This window comes from Cataglyphis hispanica, chromosome 4 (assembly GCF_021464435.1).
Source record: "Cataglyphis hispanica isolate Lineage 1 chromosome 4, ULB_Chis1_1.0, whole genome shotgun sequence".
Classification (NCBI taxonomy): Eukaryota; Metazoa; Arthropoda; class Insecta; order Hymenoptera; family Formicidae; genus Cataglyphis; species Cataglyphis hispanica.
In genome coordinates, this window is record NC_065957.1 from 5,408,390 (window position 1) to 5,425,427 (window position 17,038).

The 17,038-nt window shown below is 32.9% G+C and overlaps 1 protein-coding gene across 1 annotated transcript; it reads left to right on the forward strand.

Annotated features, from left to right (window-relative positions):
• Window positions 1-2,203: 2,203 nt before the first annotated feature.
• On the forward strand, window positions 2,204-16,409 carry LOC126848590 (allatostatin A). Its single transcript, XM_050589579.1, has 3 exons — window positions 2,204-2,472; window positions 14,705-14,984; window positions 15,277-16,409. The coding sequence occupies exons 2-3, from the start codon at window positions 14,724-14,726 to the stop codon at window positions 15,607-15,609; spliced, it is 594 nt and encodes a 197-aa protein (XP_050445536.1). The 5' UTR covers window positions 2,204-2,472; window positions 14,705-14,723; the 3' UTR covers window positions 15,610-16,409.
• Window positions 16,410-17,038: the final 629 nt, after the last annotated feature.

The following is a 17,038-nucleotide window of genomic DNA, read 5'->3' on the forward strand; positions in this document are numbered from 1 at the left end:
TCGTACCGGCACTTTCCGTATAGAACGTGGAATGTATCGAATTATCGATTGTATCCGCGTGATAAAGGACGATGCATCCCTTATAATGTCGCAGTTTAAATTCTTGAAGGGTAAAAATACTACGGCAAATACGTGAAAAAAGCACGTTTCTGAAATCGCGTCGCATTCTTGGGCGAATCCCAATTCTTGGCATTGCTCGTCGCAAGAATTATTCTCGTCTATATGTCCTCGTTTTTAATGTAATAATATTAGATGAGAATAATGTCACGGATTCTTGAAGAAAAGGAGACATGGAAATTCGAAATAGATCCTCGCTTATTTGCACTTACAACTTGCATGTTTAATGTAAAATCTATCTTTTAACTTATACATCTTTATTCTCTTCTAAATCAATAATTTCATGAACGAATTTTTATTCAAAACACTTGTTCTGACGTAACAGTTAAATTCACGTTTTGTTACTTTTCAATAGAAATGTGTAAATGTGTACACGTAATACTTTTCTTGACGCATTTATGTATAAATATCTTTCAATTTTATTATACTTATGTAATGTCACATGAAACTATTCTCTAACTCACTATTCATAATGTTAATAAATCTCACAACGCGATATTACGTCGTAATATTGAAAATGTTACAATTACTCATATTTGCAAGCTATTCGTATAATAATGAGAATTATAAAAGTAGTTTGAATCGAACAAAATCCTCGATGCAGCAGTTATACGTATTCGCGGATGATTGCACGGAATAATTAATTAGAAATGAATAATGTTAAACTATATAGCAATTTTTGTCCATGCATCTTAATTTTAGTTTAAATAATCAAAGACATAAATATTATGTAAATATTTTAATATTATAAAATAAAATCGAGCATCTCTCACACCATATGTTTACGGAAAATATTTTTATCTAACGAAAGATTCTATCAAATTCTTTGCTCATATATCTATTGTTTTTTGGCTCTCGTCAATTTTATCGCCCGAAAAATTTTCACGCCATTATCAGACAAGAAATTCATCACGGAAATCTTTTTTCTCGCTGACGTAGACATGTAAAGTATCCCGCCGTTGGCGTGGATTCGTCTCGTTTCCCTCGAGGCGAATGTTTCCGCGGACAGAACTTTTATGACGTCAGAGCGGCAGAGAATCCGGCGTACCAGCACCTGCTCGTTTACGAGCGGTTTAGCGGAAAATCCAGAGTGGAAATCTTGCGGTGCAGCCGCATGCGGTTGATGCGTAATGCATCCACCGCGAAACCCATAAACGCGCTTAACTGGTGTGTGGATTTGGTCCCTGATGGGGTCGCGCGGCTTATGGAGAAACTTTTGTCCGGTAAGATACGAAATCCATTTTATGCATATTCTAGGTTCGCTCGCGGAAAACGCGACATGATATCGTAATTATAGGGACGAGATTCTTCGGGAAAAGTGTAAAGAGAAGCAAGTGAGTTTCTCCGAGAGATGAGACTGGAAGAGCGCAGGGAGCGTAATTTAATGAGAAGGCAATCTACTTCTCGTTTAAAAGAGAGATTTAAAGTATACCGGGCGCGCTGTTTGCTTGTGCTATAGAGGATCTTGTAATAATTATTTTTCAACATTTGCGAGTAACCGTATGCCCTTTTACAAAAACTCTTTCTTACAGTAGCTTTTTTTTTTTTACTCGGTGTATATTTTGCACGCGATATATCATATGTTCGAATAAAAATTCTACATTATTCATGTCGTCCTTTTTAGGATACATTTCCTATAGAACTTTGTTCAATAATCGCGCAAAGTTAAAATCAAAGCGACGCGTTTGCATGCGAGTGTGCGAAATGACCGGATGTTCACAGCGTGCACCGGAAGCTTGTTTTTCAGATACAGAGGATTGAAGAAGTGAAACGACTCACGGTCTCTTTGCTCTTCCCCTTTACCTTCGCCAAACCCGCTGTTGCAATTGGGCAATGCATGGATCATGCGTGGTCTCATCGGCATGTCTCGCGCGCACACACGTGTACGCGAAAGACGTCGCGACGTCTCGAGGGAAGAAAAGAAGAGGAGAGAGAAAGAGTAGGAAGGAAGGGCGGCACACGAACCGAAGGGTGAGAAAGACGCGTGGGAATCTCCGATCTCAAGGGCAACACACGCACAGGCGCCGACGCACACATACGTATAAAGGCCGGCGTCGCGACGCTCTCGCTGTCATTCCCGCGCGCGCAGACATCCAAGTCGCGGTACCCGGTGTCGGACGTCGTCGTCGTTGTCGGTGACTCACGGAGGACACCCCACTCGTAGCGTACTCTCGCAATCACGACTCGTGATAACAAACGGGAGAATCGCTCGTGCTCGAACGAGAGTTTCATCCCCGCGAGAAACGCGACAGGAAGCTCCCCGTCTTTCAGCGGCTTCTCAAGAGATATTCGCGTACCCTCGGTCTCGCCAACAGGATCTGCAGCGAAATTGCGCCGATAGTTTCGCAGCAACAGGTGAGAAATTTATCTCGAGATGCTCCCCTTTTTTTGCGTCCTTCCTTTAAATGTGTCCTTATTTTTTTCTCTCTTACTGAAAGCTGTAATTGTATCATCGTAATTGTATATTTTTCTACGCACGATAAAGTTTAGATTCTTCTTGCCCTTGTAATTTAACAGTGATCGATCTTAAATTTTTATTTATCGAATGTCCGCGTCTTTTGCTGCGGTACTCGCGATGATCGCCGTCGAACTAAAGATGGGAAAACTTGTTTCGAACGGTAATGCATTATAGATTCGATTGAGTGTTTACATTGATAGTGGATGGAATGAACGCAAAGTGAGTTTGTTGAGTGCGATAAAGTTATCACAAATATGTATATACGATATCGTAGCAATTAGCGATATTATAGCAAGAACTTTCACTTATATGATAGCCGAAACAACAAAGAATATATCTGCGGAGATTAACATATACTTTAATTTTATTCTTTTCTTTTTTTTGCTTTCCTATTTTTTTAAATTTTCTACCGTGTAACAACAGATTTTTATCATTCTTTTTATGATTCTTTTGATTTTATCGTTCTTTTTATCATGTCTTTCAATCTTTTACAAGCCGATTATATTTTTAAACTAGTTCACAAATTTTTTATCTGCAAGAGAGTGAATATTATTTAAATAAAAAATATGTTTGAATTTTATCAATAAATAGATTTGTTTATTTAATTTATTTCTTTTTTTTTTTTTTGGTAACGAAAATATATTGCTGAGATTATATTTATTTTAAGTAATAAAATTATTAATTGTTTTAATTTGTGATAGTTTTTTAAGTATTCTTAAATTTTTATGAGAGAAAGAGAAAGAGAGAAAGAGAGAGAGAGGGAGAGAGAAGAAAACGATTTTTTCCTTTGTTCCACTTATTGCTTATAAGCACTTCTATAAAGGTAGTAGCAACAGGTGAGTGAATTTTAAGGACAAGTTTGCGAAGTTCTTCGCTACATCTTCTCTTCAGTTCATTAATTACGCTCATCTTTTACATCGCGTGTGAAATAACACCGCATTGTTTTTTTTTATTTTTTTTTTATTCAATTTTTCACATAACAAATACAATAAAATAAATATTTGTAGAATTTTTGAAATATTATATTAATTAAGTTTATTTAAATTTAGCAAAAAATTGGAAAATTAAAAAACTAGAAAATTAAAAAAAAAAGTACGAAAGAAATGTAAAACATGGATTCATTTTAAGATCAACTTTCTAATTTAACGTAGTTGTACTTAAGTACAAATGAAATGATTGTAATTAAAAATTTTACAAACTAACAATATGGAGCAGAACAGTTGCCCTTTTATCATGTATATATTTTATTTTTCACCCAACTCCGGCTTTTAATATTTTCTTGCAATTTATTACTTCTAGGAAATGCAATATATAGTTGGCATATATTTGAAAATATCCATTATACGATATTGCATACTTGCTAGATTATAAGATAAAATTATGACGCAAAACAGAATTTACTTTTGGCATAGATTCAAATATAAAAGCTGTTAACATTTAATCTAAAGATTTCTTACTATTTAATTTATAAAAATCTATTTACTCTGTTAACTCTATTAAATCAATTTAATATATTTAAAATAAATATATTTAATTTATAAAAAAAAGAAATCGTTAAATTTATAACGATTACATATTTTACTAATCTCATGGGTTTCGATAAATTTTCAATTTACATGCGAGCAATCGCGTAGGTAAATTATCGTTTGTAGTATAAAAGATAACATTTAAAAGCGCACATAAAGAAATGATTTCTAAATTTATATTTATTGTAGAATCATCGTTCTTTTTATATTTTTATAAAATTGTTGACAAAAATAACATGTTATACGCTTTTTCAAGAAATCTTTTGATATTCCCTTTTATATCCTCTTAAATATTACAAATTGCAAATATCTAGAAGAGAGTTTATTTGTTTTTCTGTGAAAAAAAAAAATTTCTGCAAAATCGCAATAATTTTTTCCGACCGCGCGAAACGACGAAAAATTGATTAAGATTCACGTCATCTTCGAGAAATGGAAACAAAAATTTCGCTGATCTATCTTGGTCGCTTTTCAAGATTTCCCAGACTCGATTTCCAAGATTCGTCAGACAATTATATCTCCATTAATGAAAGTCAATGCCATTTAATATTCAAGCTCTCACGAAAAAAATTGATCTCTGTTTCTTCAACCGATAAATCTGCTTGATATTTTTCTTGATATTTCTCGTTTTTGCAATGATGATTTTTTTTCGGCATTTCAATGCGTGTGTCTCAACTGTGAAAATGAACTCTTTGATTAGGTAGGTTGACCCTCGATGATAATAAAGAGTTCACATGGCAGAATCGAGAATTAAATTAGGTTGCTATTGCCATTAGCGTGCGACAGTATAAACGATCATCGTATTCCTGAGAAAAGAATTGGCTAAATAATACGCGTGCCTGTCACGTAATATGACGAGGACATTTAAAAGATGAAGAAGAATGAAACTTTTTTGATTACATTATCGAATATTAAATTTGGATTCAATTCACATCAGAATGTGAAGTTACTTCATAAAATTGAAACATATGTTAAAGTGAAGAATTTGCGTCAAAGTTATTTTTTTCTTTTCTTATAAAAAGACATGTTATTAATTATATCATCTTAAATTTCATTTGTTTTTAAAGACAATTAGATTACTGAAAACATTGAACAAATCAGCGCATTACTTTATTAAAGTATATCATGTTATTCTCTCTTCTTACGCATGCTGTTGAGAGGAACACAATGAAACAGTAAAACAATAGCGCTGAACCAATGAGACCTCGTCGGTTCTCATTATGTAGATAATTGTTTCGTTATCGTGATGAGTATATTAACCCTTAATAAGACTCTGAAGACACAAGCTGTTATCCACAAAGTATCGCAGCTCTATGAATAGCAAAGTATTTTTTTACCCCGATAAAATAATGAATTTTAAAAAGAAAGAAGATAAAACAAGACACTGTATAATTATTATTTTCAGATTAAGTACAGCAAATGAAACGCTAATTATGACATGCAAATTGTAATTTTAACGAGAAAGAAAAAAGATCTTCTTTTCTTAGACAGGATAAGAATAGAGATCGCGCGGATCAGTTACGAAATGGATACTGGAAGAGTGTGTTTATAGGCGAAGGGAATAATCTCGGTGGACAGTGCGTGCGTTTAATGAGAGCGCTTGAAGCGGGGGAGAAAGAAAGAAGGCGAGTAAAATATCCGGGAAAGGGAGAGACAAAGAATGGGGAAACGCGCCGTTAGACGCAGGTTATTGGATGGCCGTTATTGTCGGACTTGTTTGCCGCTCATAAGTCGCTACTTACCTCGGCTATTTCGCGTGGCTTATTAGCTCGCCTCGGGCTTACGTATTATTTTGTGCGGACGAAATCAGAAACCGCGCGCTAACCAGACTCGTCGCACGAGACGAAGATAAAGTGCGTCTCTTTTCGTGAACGTTGTACGCTTTAAGCACATGACACTTTACGATCTCTCTGTCTCTGATAAAGGCAACGCTCCTTCTAGAGCAAATTAAATCAATTAGTGCAATTTAAATGTTAAAAATTAAATTCGCTCTGTCTTTCGAAAAATGATTTGACACGGAGAATAAATATATTATAATAAATATATTATATATTTTGTTTATCACATTTATTATTTCTTTTTTATTTTTTTTTTTTTATGTCTTCACGTCACACTTTCGCAAAATTTGAAATTTAAATTGTTACACTAGTATTCGCGTGACTCTTGTATATTCTTGGAAATCTTGGAATATATTTGTTGCTCATATACGCATGTGTTTTTTCTGCACAATATCGCTCGCAGGCTTCTTTGTAGACAATAAAGTTGCAAAGTAGAAACGAGGAGGAGGGAGGAGGAGGGAGGAGGAGGAGGAGGGAGGGGCAGGGGAAGGGGCGGCGGCGGGGAGAGGGGAGGGGAAGAAAACCCTTAGGACAGTCCCGGTTATATATAGAGAGCACAATATTCGCGCGAAAGAACAAAGTAACGTAAGTTATCTCGCCTCGCACCTATTTTCCTTATCGCGAGATTTACTCTACGCCGTAAGATCTTGTTCCGTCTGTTGCTCACGCGTCGCAAACGGCATCATCATAATTTCGTTTGCGCTGTCATTAGTGCTGCGTCGTTAATTATAGTGGCAACTCATGAGCCTTCGACGGTTTCCCTTGATGGGGCATTAAATGCCACGTTGTTTGTCATAGTGCAGCCCGTTTACTTTCGCGTTTCTTTACACTACGTTAATTAACGGTTTGCAGAGAAGAAGATTCGCAAGCTTTTATCAGAACGAATAGTCACGTGTATTCGATCGGATTTCTCTCGTTCGTGCTTTTCCTTTGATTTAAATAATAATATATATAAAATAGACAAACTCTATTACTTGATGTGTATCGCGTTACTTGGGAGTAAGCGTATTGCCAGGTGTAAGCTCAAAATGATAATAATGAAAATTGTATTTTTCTCTGTTTTATCACTCTATATTTTATGATTACTCGAACAAGATTACTGGAACAAGAAACTAATTATTTTTGTGAAAAAATATGTATAATGTATTCATGGCTTCGCTCATATTCGTAGTCGATATCATCTCATTGCGATAGAATTATTCCGCACGAGGCAAATCACATGGACCTAGCCGTTGGCGATCAAACGGTCGGAATCAGCGGTCGCAGTCCAGTGGGACAACTGACACACGTGTGATGCAAACGATAAAATAGAGATTGTCAGATATTTACAAAGTGATATTATGAAATGTCATTATTGTAAAAGTTTCGCGATAAATCACGCTCGCAAGAAGCGCGATAAAAATGTACGTCATCGCGATTAATCAGCCCACTCTTGCGGTTGTTCGTATCTGGTTGATTGTATCTGGTATAATTATTTTCTGGTCAGCATGAAAGCCAAAACCTTAAGGCGAGCGAGGCGAAAGAGATGGGGAGAAAGAGAGAGAGAGATTTAATTTAGTCCCAATATATCTCTCTGCGCTATCATGGGGAAAAGAAGGGGACATCTAAGTGACGTTGGTTAATCTCATTTCCGGGCCTAAAGAGAGAAGCTGTTCTCTCTTTCTCTGTTCTCGTGGTTGTACTCGACAAGATCGATGATAATATTATCGTCTCGTAACATAGTTATCACTCCAGAGGAGATGCTCTTCTTCCTTGTATGTAGAGTTGCAGACACTTGTCGCCTTCAGCGTCAGCGCCTCTTGTTGCTATTGTTATGTATGACGTACAAAATGTAGACATGTGCATAAAGTAAATATAGGTAGGCGTCCTATCGGGGGAAGTGTTCGAATTATAGCGTTTATCAAAACGGAAGGTGGGACCGCGAGGCTGCGTGTTACGCGGAAACGTAGAAAGGTGCTTCAGTATCAATTCTCTTCGAGCACATTGATATTTACTCGATCTCGAGACAGCGACTGAATGCACTTTAAACTATTACGTGCGTCATGAAAGAGATTAATTTCATCGATTGTTTGCAATATTGTCTATCAATATTTGCTGAAGAATAAAGTCTAATATATGTGACACATTATTATTATAACTAGCTTTTGCAACTATAAGCTTTTAATTAAAACTTTAATAAACATAATAAAGTGCGCGTGAAATTAATAAAGTTGTACTACATATTAGTAATGTTTTAATTAACTTTACAAAAGAGCCTCGACTTACAATTCTCTACAATTTTGAAGCTATTATAAAGAGAGCGAGCCAATATCTTTGCTTAAAAAATTTCAGATATACACACAAACACATATGAATACCCAGAGAGCATCTAAAATGGCATTAATATTTCTAGAATACTTTGTATAAGTCGATTACAAATAAAGTAAAGTTTAACGTAATTTATACTCTCATAATCTTTGACTTTTAAAAGTGAAAAAAAAATTTTATTTTGTAAAGAATGCAAACTATACTGCATATGCGTCACTATGTCAGATTTAAAGGCACTGATAGAAAAAGTTGATAGAAAATTTTCGCTTTTGTTCGTGCAATTCTCGCTTTTAAAATAATCTCGTTTATTACGAAGCGAAACATTAAATGTTGAGCACTCGACAAAAGGCGCGATATTATAAAAGATGATAAACTGATAATTGCAATAATCGAAATAGCGAATTATCGGAGAATGTCTTTCTACTCTTATATAATCTTTAAAATAGAATATTATATATATATATATATATATATATATATACATGTATATATATCTTTTTAGACTTCTATTCTAGTATTTATCCGTACACAGTGCTTTACATCTGTGTTGACATGCGCATGATGAGAAACTCCGACAATTTAACCAACTTCTAAAATAGACATCCTGTAATTTAAATGGAAGGTGATTTAAATAGAAACTGATTTCTCTATTATAGGGAATGATCTGGCGTACAAAAAGCTTCGCATCCGGCTTTACATATTTAATTATTACATTAAATTTAATTATTTAATTTTTAAATTTAATTTAATTAATAGTATCTTTCAGATAGCTTTATTGATTGTAATACGTAATGGAAGGACTTAAACTGAAAGGAATTAAAGGACTTTAATTGTAATACGTAAATCACTGCAAAATTTGCATTTTAATAAAAAATATTTTAATTGTTATGAAATTGTGACAATGGTGACGAGAAAAACAGAAATCAAAGTGAGTTATAAATTAGGAAAAGAAAGAAAGCAATAATCTTTAATTATGATGCTAATTTGAAAGCAACAAATGAGATTATCGTTAAGCTCAGAAGGCAAGATTTAATAAAAGATAACTTTTTTAAAACACGTGCAAACATTGTTAGAATTTCTTTAAGCGTCTTTCTGCATACTCATGAAGAAAACATGAGAAATTATGTCGCAAGATTTGCAAATCTGCGAAAGTAATTCGATGATGCTGCACGTGCTTAATGAGAACGCGCGTCTGCATCTCCTTATAAATATTTAAACTACAATTAAACTGCGAATGACAAAAACATTAAAATAAAAGATAAGATATTATTTGAGAAGAATGAATTATTTTCAAATTAAAATAAAAGATAAGATAGCGATATTATATTTGAGAAGAGTGAATTATTTTTGAACATTTGATTTCGCTTTTTGCTATGCTTGTGTGTTAATCTGTAAAAAGAGAAGTGGAAGAAAAAACGCAGGAAAATTGCGTGATGATTTGCATGAGTTTCTTTGCACATAGCCAATTGAAATAAACGTGAGATCCTTTTTGCATTCTTTCGACTTCCCGCGAAGAGATAAAACATCGCGAACGGTTACACACCAATAACGCTCGCGAAAATGTTTTGCTTCCTGTTTCAATGTAGCTTTTGATGTGGTACAGTTATTTTGAATACAATTTCTAGCAGTTCACAGTTTTTAGCACGATTACAAGAGGGTCGTTCAATATAAAAATATAAAACGAACATGTCACAGACATGAAGATTTATAATTGAATCAGACATTTTAAAAAAAAAAACACTTGCACTCAATTGTTTTCGAAATGAATAAATTGATTTGTCAATGTTTGTGTCCATACACAAAATTAAAGTTTTCAAATTGTCTTTAGATTCTATTTATTATTTTCTGAGTTTTCTCGATATACTTTTACCAAAGAAATATAATGGAGAAAACGATTAGAATAAATGTATCTCAAAAATATCAATTACAAGTAGTCAGAATAATAAAGTACGAAATAAAAAAGGATATATTAACTTATAGAAAAAGAGACTGAATCATCGAAAACGATTTTGCCGCACCATTATTCGATAAGTTATTATTATTTTTTCTCCTTTTACCGGAATTTTCCCGCATATATTGCTATGAAAGATGTATAAAAGTCTTCAGTGCCTATCGTTAACAAAAGAAATTCGATCAGAAGCCGTTAATATATATTATAATATCGTAAAATAAAATTTCTTACAGAACGTAATGTAATTCCGATTCCTATTGAAAGCCAAGCGCCAAGATATTACCGGAACGACTTTACGAAGCATATTCTATAAATATCTTTCAAGATTATCAGGATTAGTGTTTTATGAGTACGAGGAGAGAGAAAATTTAGTTGAACACTTCGAAAGAAAAATTTAAGTCGAGATATCATTCCGGAGCAGCAGCCTATACTTATTCATCTAAAAAATGCGTGAATCAAAATGCTTATGATATAATTTCTTGAGTGGATCGTTGATGATTGATGCCAACGCATACGAAATGTTAATTAGACCGTGAAAGATCCGGTACGAGAGATTATCGTCGATCGGAACAAATGATGCCTGTCATGTGGATTGGCCAAGTATTCTGCTTTATTTGACGTGAATTTGAAGCCGGCCCATTATGCGTGTGTCGTCTCATCAGAATTTTTAAAGGGACGTCGTCACGATATGAGTCTGACCTATAATAACTTGGTTGAAAAAAATTTGACGTGCCAAAAGGAGTGAACGCAAAAAATTGAATTGAATCTTTTTTCTTCATTACAAAAATTCATATAATTTCAATAAATGTCCAAATTTAATACAAACATTTGTAACAAAATATAACTAATATTTCTACATGCTAAAATGTATATATGCTGTATATTAAGCGCGTATTTTTGTTTGGTATTTTTTTTCTCCACTTATGCATTCGCTTATTCAAAATGTCATGTATTTGCGAAACGCCCAGATAGTCCACATAGTTATTTCTACAGGAAATAAAGCTGTGTTTGACATTAAGTTGTTTTCATCGGAACACGAACGCGTCTGGTTTTACCAATGTCCAATTTAATTATATATTATAAGTCTCTGTTTCAATATTATTACGATATTATACAAATGTGAGTCCTATACGTTCCTTCTACATTCAATATTTAGTAATAAACTATTTAATAGTAAGCATATACAACATGTTGCAATATATGGATTATAGATCAACTTTATATTGTAAATATTAAAAATTTTATAATCAAAATAATTTCAAAATTAATAATATTCAACTTTTCTTTGGTACGTATTTTCGTAAATTTAATGCTCGCATGTATCAAACAATAAAGTGTGTATCTATGTAAGAACTTAACTGTTATATAACATTATTTGCGTGATATAAAGTAGTTCTTTTAAAGAATAATCCCGTAAATTTTATGAGAATTTCATGTATATCAACATCCTCCGCATCGATGTTTAAAGGTTAACCCGAATAAAATTTGAAAGCAACCTCTTTGTCACATACTTTTTCTTTGTAACATTTTCTTTCGCCTCACCATTTTTTGTGATATTGCAAAAGGTTTTGCTTGCTCACTTTAGCATGACGACAAGCAGAGAAAGCGCATAAAATTGGAATATTTTTAACTTTTATAAAAACAGGTAAAAAAAGTCAGAACAAATTTAAATTCTTTTTTATGCGTTCGTGTGTATCTTTTTTTTTTATTTACTATAGAAACCTAATATTTTTTTTTCCACACATCTTTTATTTGCATATTTCTTGTGCATTTGCAATCAAGTACATTTTTAATCATTTTTCATTTGTGAACATAAAAAATTTTGTCGACGAAATCAATAAAAGAAGTTTCTTTTCTTTCGAAGAGGAATCCAATAATTCTTGAGACACTTGACATCTAAGTGACGTAAACTTTCCTCATCGTCAGAGAAAAAAGGGCTAAAATAAGCGATTTGTGCGACGTTTTATTCTTTTTGTCCTGAAAAACAATGTAATAATTATTAAATCCGCAATTGTCAAAAGCATAATAACGTTTTATAACAATAATAAAAATGATTTTTTAGTTTTCTCTTGCACGAAAAAACTACAAAATCTAACAGAATGAGAATTGAAATATAAAAGCTGCTGCTATAAATTTTTATACAGTATCCATGCGTAAAAATTTCGGACTAGTTCATATATGTATATCTAAATAAAAGTCACATGCCATTTCCGAGATTTTTGCAAAAGTATTAGATGTTAAAATAGAAGAAAAGGTGCTCACGAGATGGATAGCTATTTCCCCAAAAATGATTAATCAATCACAAAGTGCTGTTGGTATTTTATCGAAGAATAAATTGACCCTGGGAGCATTTAAGCGGCCGAAATAATTTCTCAATTCATATAAATTGTGAAAAGTTCGAAATTTGACAGGATTTATTAAACTGATTAGAAATAACGTTATTCATTAATTTATGAAAACTATTTTATGAGAAGATAATAAATGTGTGAAATGTATTGAAAGTAAAGTTGATGAGGGAGATTAGAAAAAGTAGAGCCACGATTAAACATCAAAAGAAAGGGAAAAGAATGAGAACGACACCTGTTGCAACCATCAAACGATTTCCCAGCTTTAAGTGAGTCATCAGAAAGCTTCTTGACTCTTTCACTTTCTCGAAAACATTTCCAACCTTCTTATCCTTGCGTATGCAATATAGGATGACAAACTGGTATTTGCAATTACATTCAATATTATTATCAGAAATAATATAAATATAATTATGATACTATGATGTTGTGTATAACGAAAATAAATACTTTTTAAATGTCAATATATATAATCACTATGAACTTTTCATTGGATCTCGTTCACTTACAAGTTAACATTGCAGACGAATCGGATCAGATTCAAGAAACGCTTATTATATTTCTCGATTACTATTTTCTTTTAATGATATAAATAATGGTAAATTTAGTACACATTGATAATCCGTCGAAATTAAATTTTACACATTGTGTGTGAATTTTGCAAATTTCACTTGTTTAATAAAAATCAGTTAATTGCTCTTATATAAATTTAACTCATAAATATGTTATATGAACAATAAAAAGAAGTTACGAAGATTTCTATGTTAAAAAATGCACGTGAGAAGATATATTTAAATATTTGCATTCGAAACGTGTGCTTTTTTGATAACAGATTTTTTTATTAGTTGGTGTAATTTTTATTTATATTTATCGATCTCGTATTCTTCCTCTTGACCCGTTTGAGTCTCTTCAAAAGCAGTGATCAAGTAGGACGAAGAGGGATCGGCAATCCGTCGGATTTCACCATCAAATATTGAACGAACTGTCCCTACGGGATTTCAGGTTTAGTGGTCCATATAGTATCGCGACATCCAATCATGCCAGACCGCTCGCTCTTTCGCTCATTCCATTGCAACTATTAAATATTTGATCACGCATATATTGAAATCGCAGAGTCATAATGCGCAACAATGACTTTACTTTTAAATTGATGGAAATGTTTGTTTCAAATGGTTTAACTATGTATGCGGGTATGTTTATGTTACAAACAGATTTTTAATAAAATAAAATTCACATATATGTTTTTTTTTAAATATTTTAGTTAAATCTTTGAATCAACGATTATTTTAGCTTGAATTACGTGATGTTATGTGGGTGGAAAAAAAGAGATATATCCACGATTTAATTGACGCGTACTCTTCTTTCAATAGAATCTGCTGATTATATTACCTTATAAATTGCGAAAAAAATTTCGTTATTCGCGGAAAAGGGAAGTAAAGATAAAAAAATCATCCTATGATTTTATCCAGATTTATCGGGATTCCGATCCGGTGACGAATGAAAATACCTCGGCAAGGGAGTAAGGTGTTGAGAGAATGCGACTGAGAGAATCCTTGTCGTAAAATTGGCACGACATCTCTACGAATAAAAGCTATTCTCCCACCGCAATGGCATTTATTTCTTTGCCAGTCGTATAAATAACTCCTTATTTTGTTTTTACATACTAGAATTCCATTTGCGTGCATCTGTGCTCGGAAATGCCCGTAAATTCTTTAGCGGAATATTGCTTTAACGCATTTTCATATTTTGCTAAATCCATTTTGTAACAAATATAATATCCCGCAAAACGTAACAGCGATTATCATTGGAAATAAAATACTCATCGTTATTTGAATTATACCCTCGTTATGTACATAAAATATAGATATTGCGCTTTCTCGCGTATATAATTTTAAAGACTACAATTTGACACATCAGGAAACAACCGCACGGATAAATAGTTATTATGCAATCTAAATGTATAATTTGATGGAGATTGAACTAATTTTCTCTTGCAATTTCAACAAGAGTGCGGATTTCGTGCGCGTCAATGAATTTGAAAACTCAATCTCGGACCGCCGCGGAAGTTTGTATGACATTGTTAACAGTGAGGAAATTCTGTTCCGTGATATCCGAATACTCAGGTGGTTATAAATTACAATTTCGCGTGACCTTTATATTTTCAGATAGATTCGAAGCAGCATCATGAAGTCTAAGACGAGTCTGATCGCTTTGAAAATCATTATGTTCTACCTGTTGAGCGTCGTTGGACGATCAACAGCGGCAGTAGAGGAGGCACCGTCCTCGTCATTGCATATTCCACGATTGAATCCGTTATCGAGCAGCTCGGAGGGCTACGATAAGCCCTCTGAGAAAAGGGCGTACGCTTACATCTCCGAGTACAAGAGGCTACCTCTGTACAACTTCGGCATTGGAAAGCGATGGATCGACAATAGCGAGGATAAAGTGAGTTCCGGATGAAAATATAACGTTCAATTTTTCAGGGAATAATTTCGTCATAAGATTGGAAAATGGTTAGAAAAATGATCAGATCAGATATTCAAGAGATATATTAAAAATTCGCATAATAAATCACTAGGCAAAATAAATCTTTATTACTTTATTAATTAAATCGCCATTTAACACTTTTCGACATGGAATAATGCATAAAAAATAAAATATAGCTCGAGCAGAAATGAAATTTATTTGTCACAATCTTACTCGTATTTTTTTTTTTGCATCGGAACTTTTTTTGCAGCGGACGCGACCGTTCTCGTTCGGTATCGGAAAACGTCTCAGGGACTACAGGTTCGGCATAGGGAAGCGTAATAATGGATATCGTCCCCTGAGTATGGACTATTTCTCGGTCGACAACATGGAAGGCTATCATTCTCGCGAGGATAACCTGGACGACTTTATAGATGACAAGCGCGGCGGCCAGCCCTTCAGCTTCGGCATCGGGAAACGAGACTGGAAGCTGGCAACGGGCGAAATAGCCGTATCCGGAAGGAGACCAAACGACGTCATCGGCCCAAAATATCTGCTCAGTTTGGGCAAAGAATTAAGCGAGGACGAAAATCTAATCCAATAAAGCGTTCTCGTCGAGAAGCACGGATTGTTCTCTTCCGCGTTCGTTTTAATCCCTGGACGATCGCAGAACGAAATATATGCGCGCGATTCATTTCTTTCCGAAAATATTGGAGAAAGACAAATATTGGCGGAAGGTGATTAAATAAATAATATAAATCATTGATTTTGTTACATGTTACCATCGGGCTTTAATAATAAGTTTGTTATAACCATATTAATATTCTATATTGTACAAATTATCAATATTTTATTATATATTGTACAAAGAGTTAAGTAATACATTTACTGATAAATAATAAATCTTTTCATTTTTCCGATAAATAATAAATTTAAATTTATCCAAAAGTTAAATTTATTCGCAAATAGTAATGCAGCTATTTTAATAAATATTTCTCTAAATACTCTAAAGAACAAAACCGATCGTCCGTGGAAGTTAAAAGCGATAATGAGATCTCGAAATCTCTTTTTTCCAAAATTTGGTGTAAAATTCGTGCATCACCAACAGTTTACCATCCACTTGTAAATGTTAAAAAAATAGGCAGTACTTTAACGGAGATATCATAGAAAAATTTTTTTGAATTTTTTTTTTTTTTTAGATTGTCTTATTTTATTAATCTTTTTTTCTGTCAACTTCTATATTAATAATCTCTAATTAATAATATTCTCTAATTAATAATCAAAATATTTATCATGTGTAAAATGAAAATTGAAAAGGGAACAAAGGAGAACCTTTTTTTTAATGTATGGTCTAAAAGTTTATATAGTACATGTATGTCTTTTTTAAATATGTCTAAAAGTTTATGTAGTATTTGTATGTCTTTTAAAAATAAAATTATATTACGTATATTATATATATATATATATATATATATATATATATATACATTTTTTATTTCTGAATTTTTAATATTTTGCAGTTATAAAATACAGTGATAATATCGACATAAGATTATCATAAGATTAAGTTGTTTGTGTTTTCTATTGCAATAAGTTATGTCATTGTTTAGCACATAATTACAATTTACTGTATGATAAATATGAATAATATCTCTTATATAATATTGAAAAGCCATATTTATCTAATATAAACATGTCAGTACTGTATTTATTTCTATATTGTTGCACAATTATATTTTTAATTGTTATTGGAAGAAAATTTACGCTATCGCATAATATATTGTATCTATATCTCCAATGTCATAATAAATCTTGTAATGTTCTTTTCGTCATATGTGTGTAACATATATATATGTATGTGTATGTACCTTTAGCTCCATTTCCGATTATTTAATTATTAAATGAGAATTTAGCGATAATAAATGTTGACCTAATATTTTCATGTGCACAACATTGCGATATTTATATATATTCTGTTAAATATACCATTATAATAAACAAAAATAAATGCAAATATATATTGATGTTTAATG